Source organism: Centrocercus urophasianus, unplaced genomic scaffold, assembly GCF_019232065.1.
Source record: "Centrocercus urophasianus isolate 14NV4802_14NV808 unplaced genomic scaffold, USGS_Curo_1.0 seq_26, whole genome shotgun sequence".
NCBI lineage: Eukaryota > Metazoa > Chordata > Aves > Galliformes > Phasianidae > Centrocercus > Centrocercus urophasianus.
This window is the reverse complement of record NW_024884822.1, coordinates 14997704-15013671: the sequence shown is the minus strand read 5'-3', so window position 1 is coordinate 15013671 and position 15968 is coordinate 14997704. Positions and strand designations below refer to the sequence as shown.

The following is a 15968-nucleotide window of genomic DNA, read 5'->3' as shown; positions in this document are numbered from 1 at the left end:
ACAAACTAACTGATAAAGCTTGGGGTAGGTGGGGGGCAGGGCTAAGATAGACTTGTTTAAATAAGGAATAAGCAAGACATTAAAACTTAGCTCTTCCTTGCTATCTTTATAGCAATAAATGATTCACCTAAGAAAAAATTGAAGACAAATGTTTGCGTGAGTTAATGGATCAAATGATACCTCTGAAGCTCTCCACTGTAATAGCTTAATCATCTGCAAGCAGGCTGCAACTGGCAGGCTGAGAAAAAATGGTGGCAGAGTATTGTTCATATAAATAAAGCCTGCACTGTCTGCCATTACAGAGCTGGCCTCAAGGAAGATGGAAACTTCACCAGGACTCTCATCCAAAGACTGCTGGCATCAGCAGAAACTTCACTGTGCTGCCCAAAGACACGCAGTGGAGTGCTGTGAGCTGTATTCTTCAGTGCCAGCAGCTGCTGGTAGTGCTCATTGGCTCTCTGGAATCTGGGCAATGGTGGGAGGAGCTGGGCAGCAAGCAGGGCTTGTGGAAAAGGGCAGCTCCCTGCAGGTCCATCCACCCAGGAATCCAGTTTCTCCTTTCCTCATAAACAGGAGAGTGAAGGCAGGTGAGATGAGCAGGAAATGCTGGCAGATGGCGGGCATTTAGGAGCTGCTTTAATTATGGGAACTGAAGAGAAATTTATGCGCATAAATTTTTAATTGTTGCTTTTTTTAGAAGGGGGAAAAAAAAAAACCAACAGTGCTCAAAAGCAGCCCCTGATAGCAAAAGCTCTGGTCTGTGTGAACTGCTGACTCTAATCACTTCAAGGCAGAGAAAAAGAAAATGCTGTGCTTGTTAGAACCCCCTGGTTCTGCAGGGAAGTGTTTGTTTCCTTCCATCTGCTGCTTTTGCTGGGAAGGAAAATCAGCTTGTTCAGACACCAGGAAGTTCTTCAACATTTCAACAGCGAGCTGAGAATGCAGAAACAGCAACACGCATAAATAATCATACCTAAAAATATCCCGCATTCCAGTCACACGTATAACCCAGCCCTGGAGCCATTTCCTCAGCATCAGCAGGCTGCCTGAAGCACGCAGATCCATGGGACGTGGGCAGGACGGGGCAGCTGTGGCAGCACATGCACGTGCCTGCCTCTCGCGCACTGTTGCGGTTTTTTCCTCCCAACAAAACATATTTTTTTGTTTGGTTGGCTGTTTTTGGGTTGTTTTTGTTGTTTTTTTTAACGGGGATGACTCTGCTGTCTTTGTGCACTGCTCCTGCCAAAGCTGCTTGCAAAGGGGGTCAGAGCAAGAGTGAAGACTGTTTGCAGTGCACAGAGACGCACTGAATTTCAGCCAAACGCCTTTGCAAAGTTCAGCGCTGGCTCCGGGGCTCTGTTAGCAGCACGGTGTGGTGCAGCTTCATCCAGCTCTGACCTGTGCTGCTGAAACCAGCTGGGCTGTAATTGCTGCCCCGTGCACGGGACCGATGGGTGTATTGCACTGACCAGTGGGAACAGCAGGAAAGCGGTCTCACCCGGAGCCACGGGGCGGGCAACAGCCTGTGGAAAAGCCTCGTCTCAGAACACTGCGTGACTCTCAGCTCTTTGCCCAGCACTGCAGCCACGGAAATACTTCTGTGCTCTCTGGATAACTGCTGCTGATGGAAACACACCGCACTTTCCATTTTTTTTTAGTCTCTGTGGCCTAAAACTCTTCCTGAGCTCAACCACAACCATCTGTGGCCCATCACAGCCGTCACTCTCCAGCCGAGCGCAAACCAAGCCAGCAGCTCTCAGCGCTCAGATGAGGCAGCATCAGCAGCACTCAGCCTTACCAGGTCATTTAAATTATTAAAATAAGCAGGAGCTGTGTGGGATGGGTGCTAGAAAGCAGTTTGTATTTCATTCTTCCTTTCTAATGAAAGCAGAAAGCCGTCTGACTTTGAAAGAAGAGCTTTTGCGCCTCAACAAACCTCATACCTCTGAGCAAGGCTGCAAGGCGAGGTCGGGCACGTTCCTGTCACAGCGTGAAGAGAGCCGGAGCGGTGGAAGGAAGAAGGAAAGGAGAGAATGGAAGGAAAGAAGGAAGGTCACTTTGGGGGGGCGGCAGCACCGCTCGGTGCCGGAGCAGCGCGCAGGGGTTGCAAGCAGCCGGCCGCCGGTCTGACTGCGGGAGGCGGAGCGCAGCGCGGCCGCGGAGCCGTAGCTCATCATTTGTATTTATTTGCACAGACCTCTCACAGCCTGAACGCCTCGTTACTGGGCGCGCTGAACTGCTTCCCTCTGCGCTGATTCTACAGTTACCACGGAAGCGCTCTGAGATAAACTGAGAACCGGGCTGTGCCATCACGGCCGCCGCAGCCGTCGGGCAGAACTCGCGCGCACAACGCTCTGCGCGCCGCGGAGCCGGGCTGACCGCCCACAGCGGGGCGGGGCGGGAGCGGAGCTAAAATGGCGGCGTAGGCGTGGAGCTCCGCCCGGCTTCGCCATGAAGCTCATCATCCAGGAGACGTACGAGCGGGCGAGCGAGTGGGCCGCCAAGTACATCCGCAACCGCATCGTCCACTTCGCTCCCGGCCCCGGCCGCTTCTTCACGTTGGGGCTGCCCACAGGTGGGTGGTGGCGGGACCGGGCGGGTTGTGAGGGGCTGAGCGGGGCGGGCTGACGGAAGGACAGACGGACGGGTTGACGGCATGGCGTGTGTCCGCAGGCAGCACGCCGCTGGGCTGCTACAGAAAGCTGGTGGAGTACTACAAAAACGGGGACCTGTCCTTCAAGTACGTGAAAACCTTCAACATGGACGAGTACGTAGGTGAGTGGTTCGCGCGCGCCCCTTGCAGCCGGGATGCAGCGGGTGCTCCGCGCTGTGCCCTGGGGCTCAGGAGCAGAGCGAGGGCGGGAAGAAACGCGCATCGCCTGAGGGACGCGATGGGCGCCGTGTGAAACCGCGTGAAGCAGCGCGATGTCTGACCCGCACCGCACAGACTGAGCGGCCGAGGATCCCGTTATCGCTGTAAGCGGAGATAACGGCTGCCGCTTTGCACCTTTGCACCCGGGCTGTGGCGCCGGCCCCGCAGGCGGCCCCAGCGCTGTGATAGCGGAGGGGCGGTTCGCTCTCGGAGCTGTGCTGAAATGGGTTCTTCAGAAGGATGGCTGGAGGGAGCCAAGAGCTCCAAAGGTGAAAAACTTGCAGGGTAATTATTTGCCAGTGGTAAGTTATATACTGAGCGAGAAGTTTTTCCGTAAGCAGTTCAGCAGTGTCAGGAAATGGGCGGTTACGTGGGTTTGCAGCGTTCGAGGAGAAAACTGAATGCAGTAGGTTATTTCCCAGACTTCTCTGTTGATTTTTAAATCATTTTTGCTAATGCCAACTGGGAGGTGGTCTGGAAAGGCAGTAAGAGGTGAGGCGCAGCGCATCCCTGCTCTTCTGGAACATCCTCTGTGTGTTAATACAAGGACACAGAACCAGAGAATCACAGAACGTTACAGTTGAAGAGGACCATCATGATAACCCAGTTTCAGCCCCCCTGCTATGTGCAGGGTTGCCAAATGTTAGGCATGGCTGGTGTAATTTTGCTTATTTGAGGAAGCAAAACTTCTGAAAGTCGAGGGAGTTCTATAAGACAGATGGAGAAAACAGAGCTCTGTTGCCAGAGGCACCGCAAGCCTGTGTAGGTGTTCTGCATTACAGGTGATGTTTTTCTGGCTGGTCCCAGCCCTGTGCGTGCTCTGTCAACAGGTCTCCCGAGGGACCATCCGGAAAGTTACCACTCGTTCATGTGGAACAACTTCTTCAAGCATGTTGATATCTCGGCAGAAAACGTTCACATTTTGGATGGAAATGCAGCTGATCTACAGGCGGAGTGTGATGCGTTCGAGGATAAAATCAGAGCAGCTGGAGGAATTGAACTCTTTGTTGGAGGTGAACACTTGAAGGACTGGCAGTCTCTATGCACTGTCTTTCCTCCATCTATCTTATTTATTATCTGGAGAAGACAAATAAGTCCAGGGGATGTGCAATGAAGGCACCTCGTACACTTTTACTGAGTGCTCGTGTGTGCTGGTAGCCTTGTTGTCTGACATCTCATTCCCCTGCTTAAACGTTTGAATTCAGGAAGGGAATTGCTCAGGAGGTGGTGAGCTGGAGAACCAGGCAGGGCTTGAATTTTATCCACTACAAAATGTGTTACAATAATTAGGGTAACAGGAAGCTGCTAGAAATAGTTATAGCCAACACAAGCAAGCTTTCCCCATCAGTTTGCCTTTAGATTCTGCTATCTGCTTTGCTTTGTTGTTGTCCCAGTGCAACTGAGAAGGTCTCTGACTTCATAAGGAGCTTTTGCTACCATTATCAGAAGCAAATTTGAGCTCCAACAGAGAAATTGGAAGCGTTTCTCAGATCTGTGTCTATTCCAGGGGGTGCTGAATGGCTCTGTAACAGGAGTGCTGCTGGTTCTGTTCCCTACAAAAACCATTTCAGCCAGTGACCTGCTTCTCAAACTGTCTCTGTCACAGGTATTGGCCCTGATGGTCACATCGCCTTCAATGAGCCTGGATCAAGTTTGGTGTCTAGGACGCGAGTGAAGACCTTGGCTATGGACACTATACTGGCTAATGCCAGGTTTTTTGATGGTGACCTCTCCAAAGTCCCCACGATGGCTTTGACAGTTGGAGTAGGCACTGTAATGGATGCCAGAGAGGTTAGGAAAACAACAGACACTACAGACAGCAGCTCTAGAGCAGGGCTTTCTGAAATAACTGAAGGTCATCTTGGAGCAGTTATGCACCCTGCTGGTGTAAACCAGCCCACGTTTTTCCTGCCATAGATAGCTGAACACTGTCTTCCTTTCTTGCATCCTGTACCACTATGGAAAGGCTCTTAATCTGCTTAATCTGCTTTCCAGTTGTTTTTTTTTTTTTTTTTTTTGCTCTACTAACCCTAACATTTGTGTAACCCTGCAGTACAGTTGTGATTGCAGGGAGCTGGAAGGGCTTTTGGAGAATGGCTTCAGTTCAGGAGCTCATCTGGTGAAATAGCTGCAAGAACCCCTGTCTGACTCAATCTTATACCAGATGATGAAAGGCAAATGCAATAGCTTTTCACTGCACCTACACCTTGGTTTGTACAAGTTAAGTCTGTATGTAGGTGCCTAATGGGAGCTCAAAGTGTCCAAATCACTAAAATTAGCCTCCAGGCTATGATAAATAAAATGTAGCTAAAGCAAACAGAACTTGTGACTGACTTCTGGGGGCATGACAGACCTTACTCCCCATTAGGGACTGGGCAGCTCTTTATTAGTTGGTGTGGGTTTGCTCTCAGCAAGTCTTCTGGACTCTAACTGCCATCTTCTTGCCTTGGAATCCAGGTGATGATTCTCATCACGGGAGCCCACAAGGCCTTTGCTTTGTACAAAGCCATCGAGGAAGGTGTCAACCACATGTGGACAGTGTCTGCCTTCCAGCAGCACCCCCAGACCGTGTTTGTGTGTGACGAGGATGCTACGCTGGAACTGAAAGTTAAGACAGTGAAGTACTTTAAAGGTGAGTCTGACCAGGGCAGGCAGTGGTTGCACTTCTTTTTTCAGTGGCAGAAGCCATGATTTTTGTTAAATGCTTGTTTAATCTCACAAAAACTCCCAAAAGAGAACACTCTTCCAAGACAACAGCTGAAACGTAGAGCACTGAGGCTGTCAGTCACTTCTCACTTATCTCTGTGGCCGTGGGACAAAGGAGCACAGATTTCATATATGTATGAAATCTAATACCTAATTTCATTAGCATGCAATGAATGAAAATTTTGCTTTATTATGTCTACTGAAGTCATCTTTTTACCTGCCACATCAGGTTTAATGCTGGTTCATAACAAGCTTGTGGAACCCTTATACAGCATGAAGGAGACAGAAGCAGAAAGAAGCCACTCTAAGAAGCCTTACAGCGATTAATCTCTCACTGCCTAGAGTAACTCTGAGCCATCTTTTTATGTGGAAAACCAGCTGCAAAGAAAGGGAATTGCTGCAGAAATTCATCTTGTCTTTGTTCTTCAATTAGCAAATACCTGCTTTAATTAACCAAACGAGGATGTGATCCCTGCGCTGCGTTCCACAAATCTCCAGCAACGTATTCTCTGAAGGCAAAACCAGTGGAGAATCAGTTGTTTAAGCAGAGAGGCAGTTATAATTGTTTGGACTGGAGGCACCAAAACAAATGTGAAAACACAACGGGTGATCACTTTGGAGTGTGTTCTTTGCAGTTCTGTCAAACACATCTGTGTAGCACTGCCCCTCAAAATGCTCCCAAGTTATACTCACATAAAACGGGAATGGTTCTTGTTCAGCCCAGAGAAGGGAAAGTATCAGCACAGCTTAACAGTAGCCTGCTTCATAGCTCTGAGTAAGCCATCTAGAAATAGAAACAGTGCTCCACTGCAGGGCACAGGAGGAGAGATAAGGGACAGTGGGGCACCAACTGAAATGACATTGACATTGGATATAATGAAAACGTTTCCCTGTGAGGACAGTCCAGGCAGAGGAGACAGTTACAGTTCCACAGAGGTGTGCAGCCTCGATCTGATGGAAGTTTTCAGGACCAAACTGCCCTGGCTGAACCCGGCATGGAGCCAGATGCAAGGAGATCCCAGCAAAAGGGATGCAGCAATTCCCAGTGCAGTGCCATTAATGCAGTGAACGGTTGGCTCACGAATCTGTGATTTTCTTTGTTGCCACAATTCCAAAAGAGGCCTTACACATTCAGTTACGAGGTACAACTTTATATGCAGTGGTGCTTTATGATCTTCAGCAGGGTAGATTTCTTCAAACAAACATTAAATTACTTCTGTTTGTGCTCCTCGGTGCTCTGTGACCTGTGTTGGGCAGAGCCTGAGGCAGCGAGTTCTCTCTCTCCATTTCATGTGCTTCCAGGAAATGTCAGGTAATCCTCAAAGGAAACGTTCTGTTCCCTGAGCTCAGCGTGTGCTTAATTACAAAGCGCCCCCCACAGAGGTGGGCAAGAGCCTGAACAGCCAAAGCCCACTTGATCCTTCTGTGGTAAGATCTAAACAAGATCAGTGCAAGCCAGACTGGGGAGTATGCGTTGTCTTTGTCCGAGAACTTTGTTATAGAGCTGTTCATCTGTAACTTTCTACAGTAAAAGTGTTATTTTTCTCCAGTTGCTCTGACTGTACGTGTTGCTTGGTTTCTCTGCGAAACATGGAACAGCTTATGTGTCTGAATGGGAGCTGTGATGGCATATTTGAGTAGCAGCAACAAAGTCCAAAAAGGTGTGTTGTTCTGAACAAGGCTTTCTGTCACCCAGAACCAAGAACTGGAAGAAGTAGCTGCTGTGGCTCCATGCCTTAAGGGCCCAACTCCATGGCTGCCCTCTGCTGGTAGGCGTCCCACACAACCGGCCGGGCAGGCAGTGGCTGTCTGTCTCCTTTGGGCCGGGTGAGGGGTGGGGAAAGAGTGGGAATTTCTACAGGAAAAAGGAGGAGGTCTCAGCTCTCTATCAGTACCATCAAATGTCTGTAATTAAGCACAGCCTTTCTGTGTGCACACAGAAACGAGGAAGCAGCGTTCTGTGAGAGGAAAAAGTAGCCTCAAGGAAAAAACTGCTGTTGTGGTGTTGCTTGCCTGGCCCTGATTGATGAAGACAGGATGAGGTTTGAGCTGTTCTGCCTCTGCACTGCCAGCTGTTTGTCCTGTGAGCACACTCACCTGCTCAGCTGTTGTGGAGAGGCTCAGTCCTTCTGTGCCTGTTAAGCACAGGAGCTGCAGCCCAGGGCTGCTGAGTGCCCAGCAGCCACAGGAACATTGGCTGCTGCTCTGCACCTCTGTCCTTGGAGAAGGGACCTGCGCTGCCTCTATACACCTGAGATCCAGCAGCATTGCCTCCAGGCAGAGAATGATAAATGCACACTTCATTCACCCTGGGCCAAGCACTCCTTGCCTGCCCACGTAATCTGCACAGCAAGAAGTGCTTTCCAAAGCAGGTTCCTGGTCACAGAGTTCAGGTGCTGTGTTAACAATTGGGGCAGAGTGCAAACTACTGTAGGAGTGCAGCACAAAGCTGGCTGCATCCCACGTGTTGTTTCCATGGCAGCTTTATGACTGCCACCACATCCATCACTTACAGGCTCAGATGTCCCCCAAAAAACCAAGGTAACTTTGCTCTGAGGGCACCAAGCTTACAGAAATGTGCCGAGTTCCCTCAGCAGGATGCCCCAGGCATCAAGCTCACACGAAAGTTTTGAGCTCTGCTGCATTCCTTCAAGAGACCTCGAGTGTCCCAGCCCTGCAGTGTAAGAGCACCAGAGCCCAGCACCACAGCTGTACCACACACCAACGGTGCTTACACGAGTGCCATAACGAAGACAAACAGGAAGACAACCGTATTTGCTGTCTTAAAGTGAATTTAGTGCATGTGAAAGGTGCAGGAAATACAAGTAAACCATACATGATGTAAACTTGCTCTACACACACCATCCTACAGCCTAAATCAAGGCAGGAAATCCACCCTTACTACTTTAATCGCTGCCAATTCGAATAGATTTTTCTCTTCCTCTGCAAAAGGAACTACATCAACACTCATTTTGGCCAGGTATTTAACTAAGATTTATTTACTGTCAATCAAAACCGAGTTTGAACAGTTTTCAAGCTCCTGAGCTATCCATCCAGACCTGCTGTTTGCTTTAAAGAGTTTGAATTCCAAAATAATTTTTTAGATCATTCTGTAAGCAGGAAAAAAAAATAAATCAGTGTTTCTCTCCAGCAATTACTTCCATGTTCCCAAAACAGCTTGCTGAGCTTTTAGGGGAAACCACGTTTTTTGAAATATTTAAAGGGCAAGAACAGCAGAAATGAGGCATCTGGCCCAGAACCAAAAGCATCAACTAATCCAATTCCTTACAAGAAGATTTTGTAAACAAGTTAATGTCTGATGAGGAAGAAACTTGAATCCTTTAAGGTACTAAAAATTATCACTGATCCAGACCGTCTATGCACAGGAACTGCCTGGGATCATTTTCACTGGCCAGACTCCGCTCAGTGCTCAGTGAGGATGGCAGCGAGGCGCTCAGCACTGCAGCACTCAGCAGGGTGACCCCGACTCCAGAAACAGCTGTCAGTCAGCTCTGCCCATGCGTTCAGTGAAGAACACGGGCACTGCAGCCAGTGAAAGGAGTCAGGGATCAGCGCCTTCACTGCCACTGCCAGCAGAACAGCACTGAGCTGCTGCCACAGAAACAGGCAGGAAATGCAGGAGGCGGCGGGCTCAGCCCCTGAACACAGCCTGTGCTGCTTCACAACACTTTCCCTTTCCAAGCAGCGTCTAACAGCTCCAGAACGAGCTCTGCACCTGGAATGGCGCTGCCCCAAACAGCGGAGCCAGCTGACATCCCTGGAAGGCAAACCTCCTCAGGAGGCCACTCCAGAAACATTGCTGCCATTCGGGAGCTGAACGAGGGGCACCTCTTGCTACAGACTTCCCATTCTGTTCTCACTTCTTGGTTGCGTTTCTCTTTATCACTGGATGTTACTATTAGGACTTTCAACAGGAACCTTGACCACAGGGTGGGTAAAATGGCCTCCTTTGGTTCTGGCAACAGAAGGGTTGTGCAAGGATCCTGCAGTGCAAGGTGGTATTGTTCTTCTATGGCATCAGAGCACTGAAAATCAAACAGCTTTGACAAAAAAAGGAAAGCATCTGTCTCTGGTTTCTTCAGCATCTGTTGCTAGAGAAGAATACTAGTTTTCATCTTCCCAGAACTCACCATCAATTTGCATAGCTTGAAACAATCTGCAAAACAGTCACAAATTTACATCAGAATAGAAAATAAAGTAAAAAGAAAACATAAAAAAGCAAAAGCAGGTTTCATAATTTTTATCAGTAGCATACGACACTCATGCTGCAGTTCCCAAGGTCAGTTAAAAGAAGCCACTTTGCATTTGTACAGTGCTTCACAGCAGAGGGTCTTACAGCACCTTACGGACATGAAGTGTCAAGAAATCTTGGAAAATAATGATCCAAGCTGTATTAAAAGTTACCAGCATGCTGCAATTCCCAGTTGGTTTTTAGCAGCATAGCAGCAGCAGCCAAGCCTGCCTGCTCCAAACAGCTGAGTGTCACCTGAGCAGACAGCAATGGGCAAACAACTACAGCACAACAGGGGAACAAAATGAAAGAGTATGGGTTTTTCTTGTGAAACAGTTCATCTTTGTCGAGAGAGGTGAAAGCTGAGCTCCAAGGACAGCAGGAGACACAGGGAGAAAAACAGAGGAAAATTGGGTAGGAAGTGAAAAAATTGTTGTTGGGAGAGGAAAAAGTGCTGAGAAACGAGGTTCAAGAACAAGAGAAAATCCCACCAGCCACACTGATGGACAGAAGCAGAGCAACAAAAACGCTGCTGTTTTAGAATGTGCATCTGACAGAACCCAAGAGCAGCAGTGCAGCACTGGAGGAAACACGGAGACACGTACCGATCAAAGCACGGGGAAGACGGGTCATTGAAGTGCTTGTATGGGTTCACCCTGGACAGGGAAGCCATACAGAGCCAGCAGAAGTACTGCATGCAGCCAGTACACGTCATTTTGTTACAGCCATCTAGTTTCTGGCAGGGAAAAGAAAAGAAACAATGAGGTGTTTGCACGTCAGGCCTCAAAACCACAACGCTCAGGGCTGCATCGTGCCCTGACCATCACAGCAGTGATGTTTTCCACAGCTGGGAGAACTGGGAGGTCGCAGAGTCGAGGCTCAGCTGTGGCACCACTGGAAACTCCTGTTCATCTGAAGCTATCTGTGTGTTACCAGTTGCAGTCTGTGAAGGTCTAAAACACCTGGAAAGGGTTCACGTGGATCCACGCTGAGTCAACCTGGATCTTCTCAGCACTGAACCATCAGCTGCTGCCTCTGACCAATGCCACCATTTTGCCAGTGGGCAAAACAGCTCACGGCCCTGACTATAAACCATGACCTCCCTCTCTGCATACTGCAGATAGAAGGGCAAAGGTCTCTTTGCCAGCTGCTAGAAATGTGCTTTCACTGGTGAGCTCAGACACTGGGAGTAAATCTCTGAGCTGATGCAAATACAGAATTCGCCTTTTGCATTCATTTCCATCAGGAGTTACTGTGATCCCAGCCTCTCCCCCTCCACCACCACTCACCTCTATAGGAGTACTGCAGCAAGGGCAGGACTTGGAGTTCTTTTCCAGCCATTCTTTGCTCTCCATCTCCTCGAGGGCTTTCTGGATCACTCGCTTGCCGTAGCGCTGCTCCAAAAATCTTTTGGTTGCCTCATCGGCTTCTAAATATTCATTACGCAAATCCATCAATTTCTCTGCAGAGTGAAACAAAGAAACAGCTTTTGCACTGCATTACAGGAGGAAGTACAGCTAACAGCATATAAAGCATTCTCACAGGAAACCAGCATCGTTCATTAAAGAGTAAAACATAAGAATACGTAAGAAAACGAATATTAAGACCTCTGCCCCTCATTCAACAGCTTTACAGTGCTTGATCATAAAGAGAAATTCAGTGAAATCAGAACAAGTCTAAGATGTAAATTGAACTGAAAACCAGAAGTTTTTGTTCTGAACACAAAGTTATTGCCATGCCACTTGATTCCAAGGCCACGCGGCCCATGAAGTGTCACCTGAGCACGTACAGAAAGAGCAGAAAGAAGCGGATTCACAGGAAAGGGTAAAAAAGGGCACAAATAAATGAAGGCATTCTGCCCTCTGTGACCTCGCTGAATTCGGCAGTCAGTCGTTCAGGGACTTCCTGATCTGTGCAGTGCCACGAAAGTGGGATCTTTTAATCGCCAGCAACAGACCTACCTAAAGGAACCTGTCCTAGCTCAGGAGCCGACCAGCCTCCCTGTTTAAATTCTGACTTCCACTCTTTTTCACACGACACCCAATTAGCTGCTTCGGGGTCCATTCCTGGCACGCAGTGACTCACCTGCAGTGATTTTACACGGTGAGACCCCATGGTAGGTCATCTTGCACAGAGTGCAGAACGCGTAGTTGCAGCAGGAGCAGATGCCCATGGTGCAGCCCGGCTCCTGCATGACGGGGGTCTGGCAGCCCGGCCGCGGGCAGTACACAACGTCTGCCATCAGGTCCAGGGTGGACTGCAGCAGCAGGCGGTCATAGCGTGCAAACAGCTGCTCTCCGACCAACTCCTTCACCTAACAAAGACCAAGGGAGGATTATCTGCCTTTGGAACTCTGTTACCTACGACAAGAAATGTTAAATAGATGAAAAAGTGCAGCTGGCGTGAATTCACTCTGGATCCTCCAAGTGAGGCCACAAAATTACTCCTAGAAAAGCTATTCTGGTAACAGTTAAACAATCGAAAGAACAAACACACAGCACCAAATAGGAGGGACATCAGTTCAGTCTCTGACCAATGCCACCGCTCTGCCAGCAGGCAAAACATGCTCCCCATGATCCAGCTGTAACCTGGAGGAATGCGTGTGGCTCAGAGAGAGGATTTCCCTGGGCCATGCCAACCATTAAAAGCCAGACTGTGCTCCACAGTGCTGGGCTCACACAGCCCTTGCCGCCGTGCTCGCATCCCTTACCTGACCAGGAGTAGCAACAGAAGCACACTTCGGTTCTGGACAGTTGAGGCAGTGGACCTGACCATCCCTGATCTGAATTTCAAAGTAGTCCTTCAGGCAAGCTTTGCAGTACACGTGGCTGCACTCGGTGAAGTACATGCATTCCCTGCCCAGCTTCTCACAGAAGCAAATATTGCACAAGTACATCTTACTGTTAAAGCACTTCCTTCTCTGAGCCTGATCAAAGTCCAGGATCTCCCGAATCAGGCTGGACAAAGATTCCACGTCCTGTACAGCTCTTTCATCAATTTCTTCTTCAGCTGCAGCACAGCCCACTGCACCACCACAATCCTCAGCATCCTGAGGGACCGAAGGCGTCCTGCCCTGTGGGTTCCCTTGTTGGCACATTTTTAGCTCGTACGGGGAGGAAATATTCAGGTAACTTAATGTTTCTTCCTTCAGAAACTGCATCCAGGCAAACAAGACCACGCAGCCTCGGTTCTCTTCCCACAGGTTGTCTAAATGCTTGCAAAGAGCGCTGAGCTAGGAAAGAAAAAACATTTCAGGTTTCAGTGAGCTCTGAGAACTCGTGGCAGCTCTCCTCCCTCTCCCATGGTCCTCCTTTAATGCAAATTTACATCTCAAATCCCAAAACTTTCAGGTAATGTGTAGAAGACATAAAAATAATGTTCACAGACTTTGAACTCTCAGAAGGGGTAACCAAGTAAGAAAAGAGCCAAGTGAAAGCCAGGTGCCATCACTCAAGTCTCAATTTTAGTTGCATCTGCCATGTTGACATCCAGCAGAGCGCTGCTGATTGTGCACTCACTCACGACCACAAAAGCTCTGCTAGAACGTCAGAAGTGGTTCACCAACCTGTGCTGGGGAGAGCCATTTGCTGCTGAGGGTAAACGCAGGCGGGGAGGTGGATGGGTAGTCCGGTGGGAGCTCAAAATTCAGCACAAGCGGAGGCAGAAAGCAAACGGTGCATTCAAAGCCCCTGCCCTGGGGACTCTCCGTGGAATTGCCTGAGCCAAAGCCAATGGAGACAACGTGAGACATAACAAAAAGATGAGAACCAAAGGATGGCACAGGCGGCCTCTCTGTCCGTTTAATGAATGTCTCATTTTAAAATCATTTATTCAAGCCTAAATAAGGGTGCATTAAGCGCCGTGAGGTTGTGTGGGGTTAAACCAATAAACAGGAGTGCTGTGAAATACCAGATCCTGCAGGAACCGAGGACAAGGAAAAAAACCCCCCCAGGGGAAAAATAAATACATGAACTTAATTACCCCAAAGAAATGCTACGACTCGGCTCGAATTTTGAATCTCAGCGGAGAGGCTGCATCCAAATGGTGAGAGTGCCCAGCCTGACACAACCCCAGCAGTGGCACAGACACGAGGAGGGGTCCCACACTGCTCTGTCAGCTAAATATTCCTACAGCCTATGAGAGCATCTGAGAAGGCACCAGGAAACTACCTGGTGAAAGGCAACTTAAAGATAACGGAAGCCACCACAACTCACCGCTCACAAAAACTTTGAAGTTTTGGGGCAGCTCCAAACAAATTCTGGTTTCTCCTCCTTGTGCTGACTCGGCTCTCTTAAACTCATCTTCCTCATAGATGCTGGCCAGCGCCAGCAGCTCATCCTCCTGAGCTTCTCTGTCTTCTGAAGACATTTAAGGTGTCTGTGGGGTTAACACCGCTCTGTAGCATCAACTGAGTTCACGCATCCCATCCAAACTGCGCGCCTGTTTGACACCTCCACAGGAAGAGTCAGAAACCAAAGCAGCCGATATGAACACAGAACGCGATTACACTTCTTTTATGAATTGAAAAAAAAAGCGTTGGTAACTTTACAGAATGGGAAACACCGACAGAACGTGGAGGACTTAAAAAGCAAACAGCCGTCAGCGGCTGAGAACAGCTGCAAGAACAGCAGCGAAATACAGCAAAGGGAAAAGCGGCAGCGGGACATCGCACAGCGACTGGAAGAGAAAACAGAGCAGAAAAGAAGAGAAACGCATTAGGAACAGAATCGCTCGAGCAGCGTTCCAGAAAGGCACGTTTACGACAAAGTTTCTGAATACCTCCGTAAGAAGCTCCGAACCCCACGCGGGCGCCGCGCGCTCCGGCCGGCAGGGGGCGCTGTGTGCCCGGCACAGCCGCAGCGCGGTCCCGCAGCGCTCCGCGCGTCGCGCACAAAACGCCGGCCGGGCTGTCAGTGCACGGCGCTGCGGCACCGCCCGGCTGCGGCCACGCGCACGGAGCCGCGGGGATCGAAGTCCCCCCGCCACAGCTCCGCCAGACGCCGCGCCCGGGAGGGTTCGCTCAACGGCCGCCGCGGAGTCCCGACCCGCTGCGCCCCGGCACCGCTCCCGCCGGGCAGAAACGTAACCGGAGCGAGCCGGGAACAGAAAGCCTCCCGCCGCGCTCCTGCACGCGCGGCGCAGAGTTCGGAGGCCGCGGTGACGGCGCCCGGCGGGGCAGCGGCCGCACGGGGCGCCCCGCAGCACCGGCCGACCCCCCGGCACCGCCCGCTCTTCCGCACGGCCGCCCCCGGTTACCTCAGCCGCGTGGCGGCCGCGCGGCCCGAGGGACGCGGAACGGGGCGCCGCCGGCTCCGCAGCGGAGGGGACGCGCGAACCGACAAGGACCGGCGGAGGGCGGAGGCCCCGACCCGGCCGCGCCGCTGACAGCGCAGAGCGCCCAGCTCCGCCCGCCGCGCTCCGCCCCCCTCACAGCGCCCCCCGGCGGCCGGGAGGAACGCGGGGTCCGTCGCGAGGAGCCGCTGTCGGGCGAGCGGCAGAAACAACTGCGCGTATGGACGGAAGGCACCGTGAGCAGCGCTGCGGAACGGGCCGCCGGGTGCGGCTGCGCTCCCCGCCCGCGGAACGCCGCCCTCGCCAGCTGCAGCCGGGCTCAAAGCGCCGGCCCGGAGCTCAGCTCAGCCCCGCGGCCACGAACTCATCCCGCCTTCCGGGGCCGCGGGCGCTAAGGAGACGCTCACCCCCCTCCCCCCCAATCAACGGCTTCAGAAAGTTGTCCAGTAGAATCCAGTGCATTTATTTCTTCCAACAGCTGAACGGTGTTTCAACTTCGGCTTTAACACATACAAATTAATGTTTGCAAGTTTAATGACAATCAGTACTAGAAGCAAATTACTGCATAAACTCATAGAAAAAATGCTTTGTTCCTGAAAAAGAAAAACAAACATTCCAAATGAAGGCCTCATGGAAGCAAGCACACCCCCTAAAGAGTTAGGAACACAGCAGTCAGCGCTCAGTGCAGGCAGCTGGGCTGCAGCCCTCATCCTTCCTACAAGCACCTACTGAGCTGCAGACAAGGCTACTGACAGACCAGGGCATCTAAACTTGGTGGTTCAGAGCACATTTGTGCCTGAGCTGTTAGGAGTGCAGTCACTATTCTACATCTCAGGTAAATGGATT

The 15968-nt window shown here is 50.5% G+C and overlaps 2 protein-coding genes across 3 annotated transcripts; one reads left to right on the top strand and one right to left on the bottom strand.

The window, feature by feature from the left end:
* Nucleotides 1-2392: 2392 nt before the first annotated feature.
* Nucleotides 2393-7127, top strand: GNPDA1 (glucosamine-6-phosphate deaminase 1). The gene is made up of 6 exons (XM_042826437.1): nt 2393-2575; nt 2674-2775; nt 3703-3885; nt 4479-4663; nt 5330-5504; nt 5808-7127. The coding sequence occupies exons 1-6, from the start codon at nt 2452-2454 to the stop codon at nt 5903-5905; spliced, it is 867 nt and encodes a 288-aa protein (XP_042682371.1). The 5' UTR covers nt 2393-2451; the 3' UTR covers nt 5906-7127.
* Nucleotides 7128-8352: 1225 nt separating this feature from the next.
* Nucleotides 8353-15158, bottom strand: RNF14 (ring finger protein 14). Of its 2 annotated transcripts, none has more exons than XM_042826435.1 (8): nt 15087-15158; nt 14045-14281; nt 13396-13547; nt 12541-13062; nt 11916-12144; nt 11120-11292; nt 10436-10566; nt 8353-9755 (listed from the first exon to the last, which is right to left on the bottom strand). In XM_042826435.1, the coding sequence occupies exons 2-8, from the start codon at nt 14196-14198 to the stop codon at nt 9704-9706; spliced, it is 1413 nt and encodes a 470-aa protein (XP_042682369.1). In that variant the 5' UTR covers nt 14199-14281; nt 15087-15158; the 3' UTR covers nt 8353-9703. The 2 variants fall into 2 exon arrangements, with proteins under 2 accessions (XP_042682369.1, XP_042682370.1); XM_042826436.1 differs by lacking the exon at nt 15087-15158 and having other exon boundaries at nt 8353-9624; nt 9730-9755; nt 14045-14603.
* Between the last annotated feature and the right edge of the window lie 810 nt (nt 15159-15968).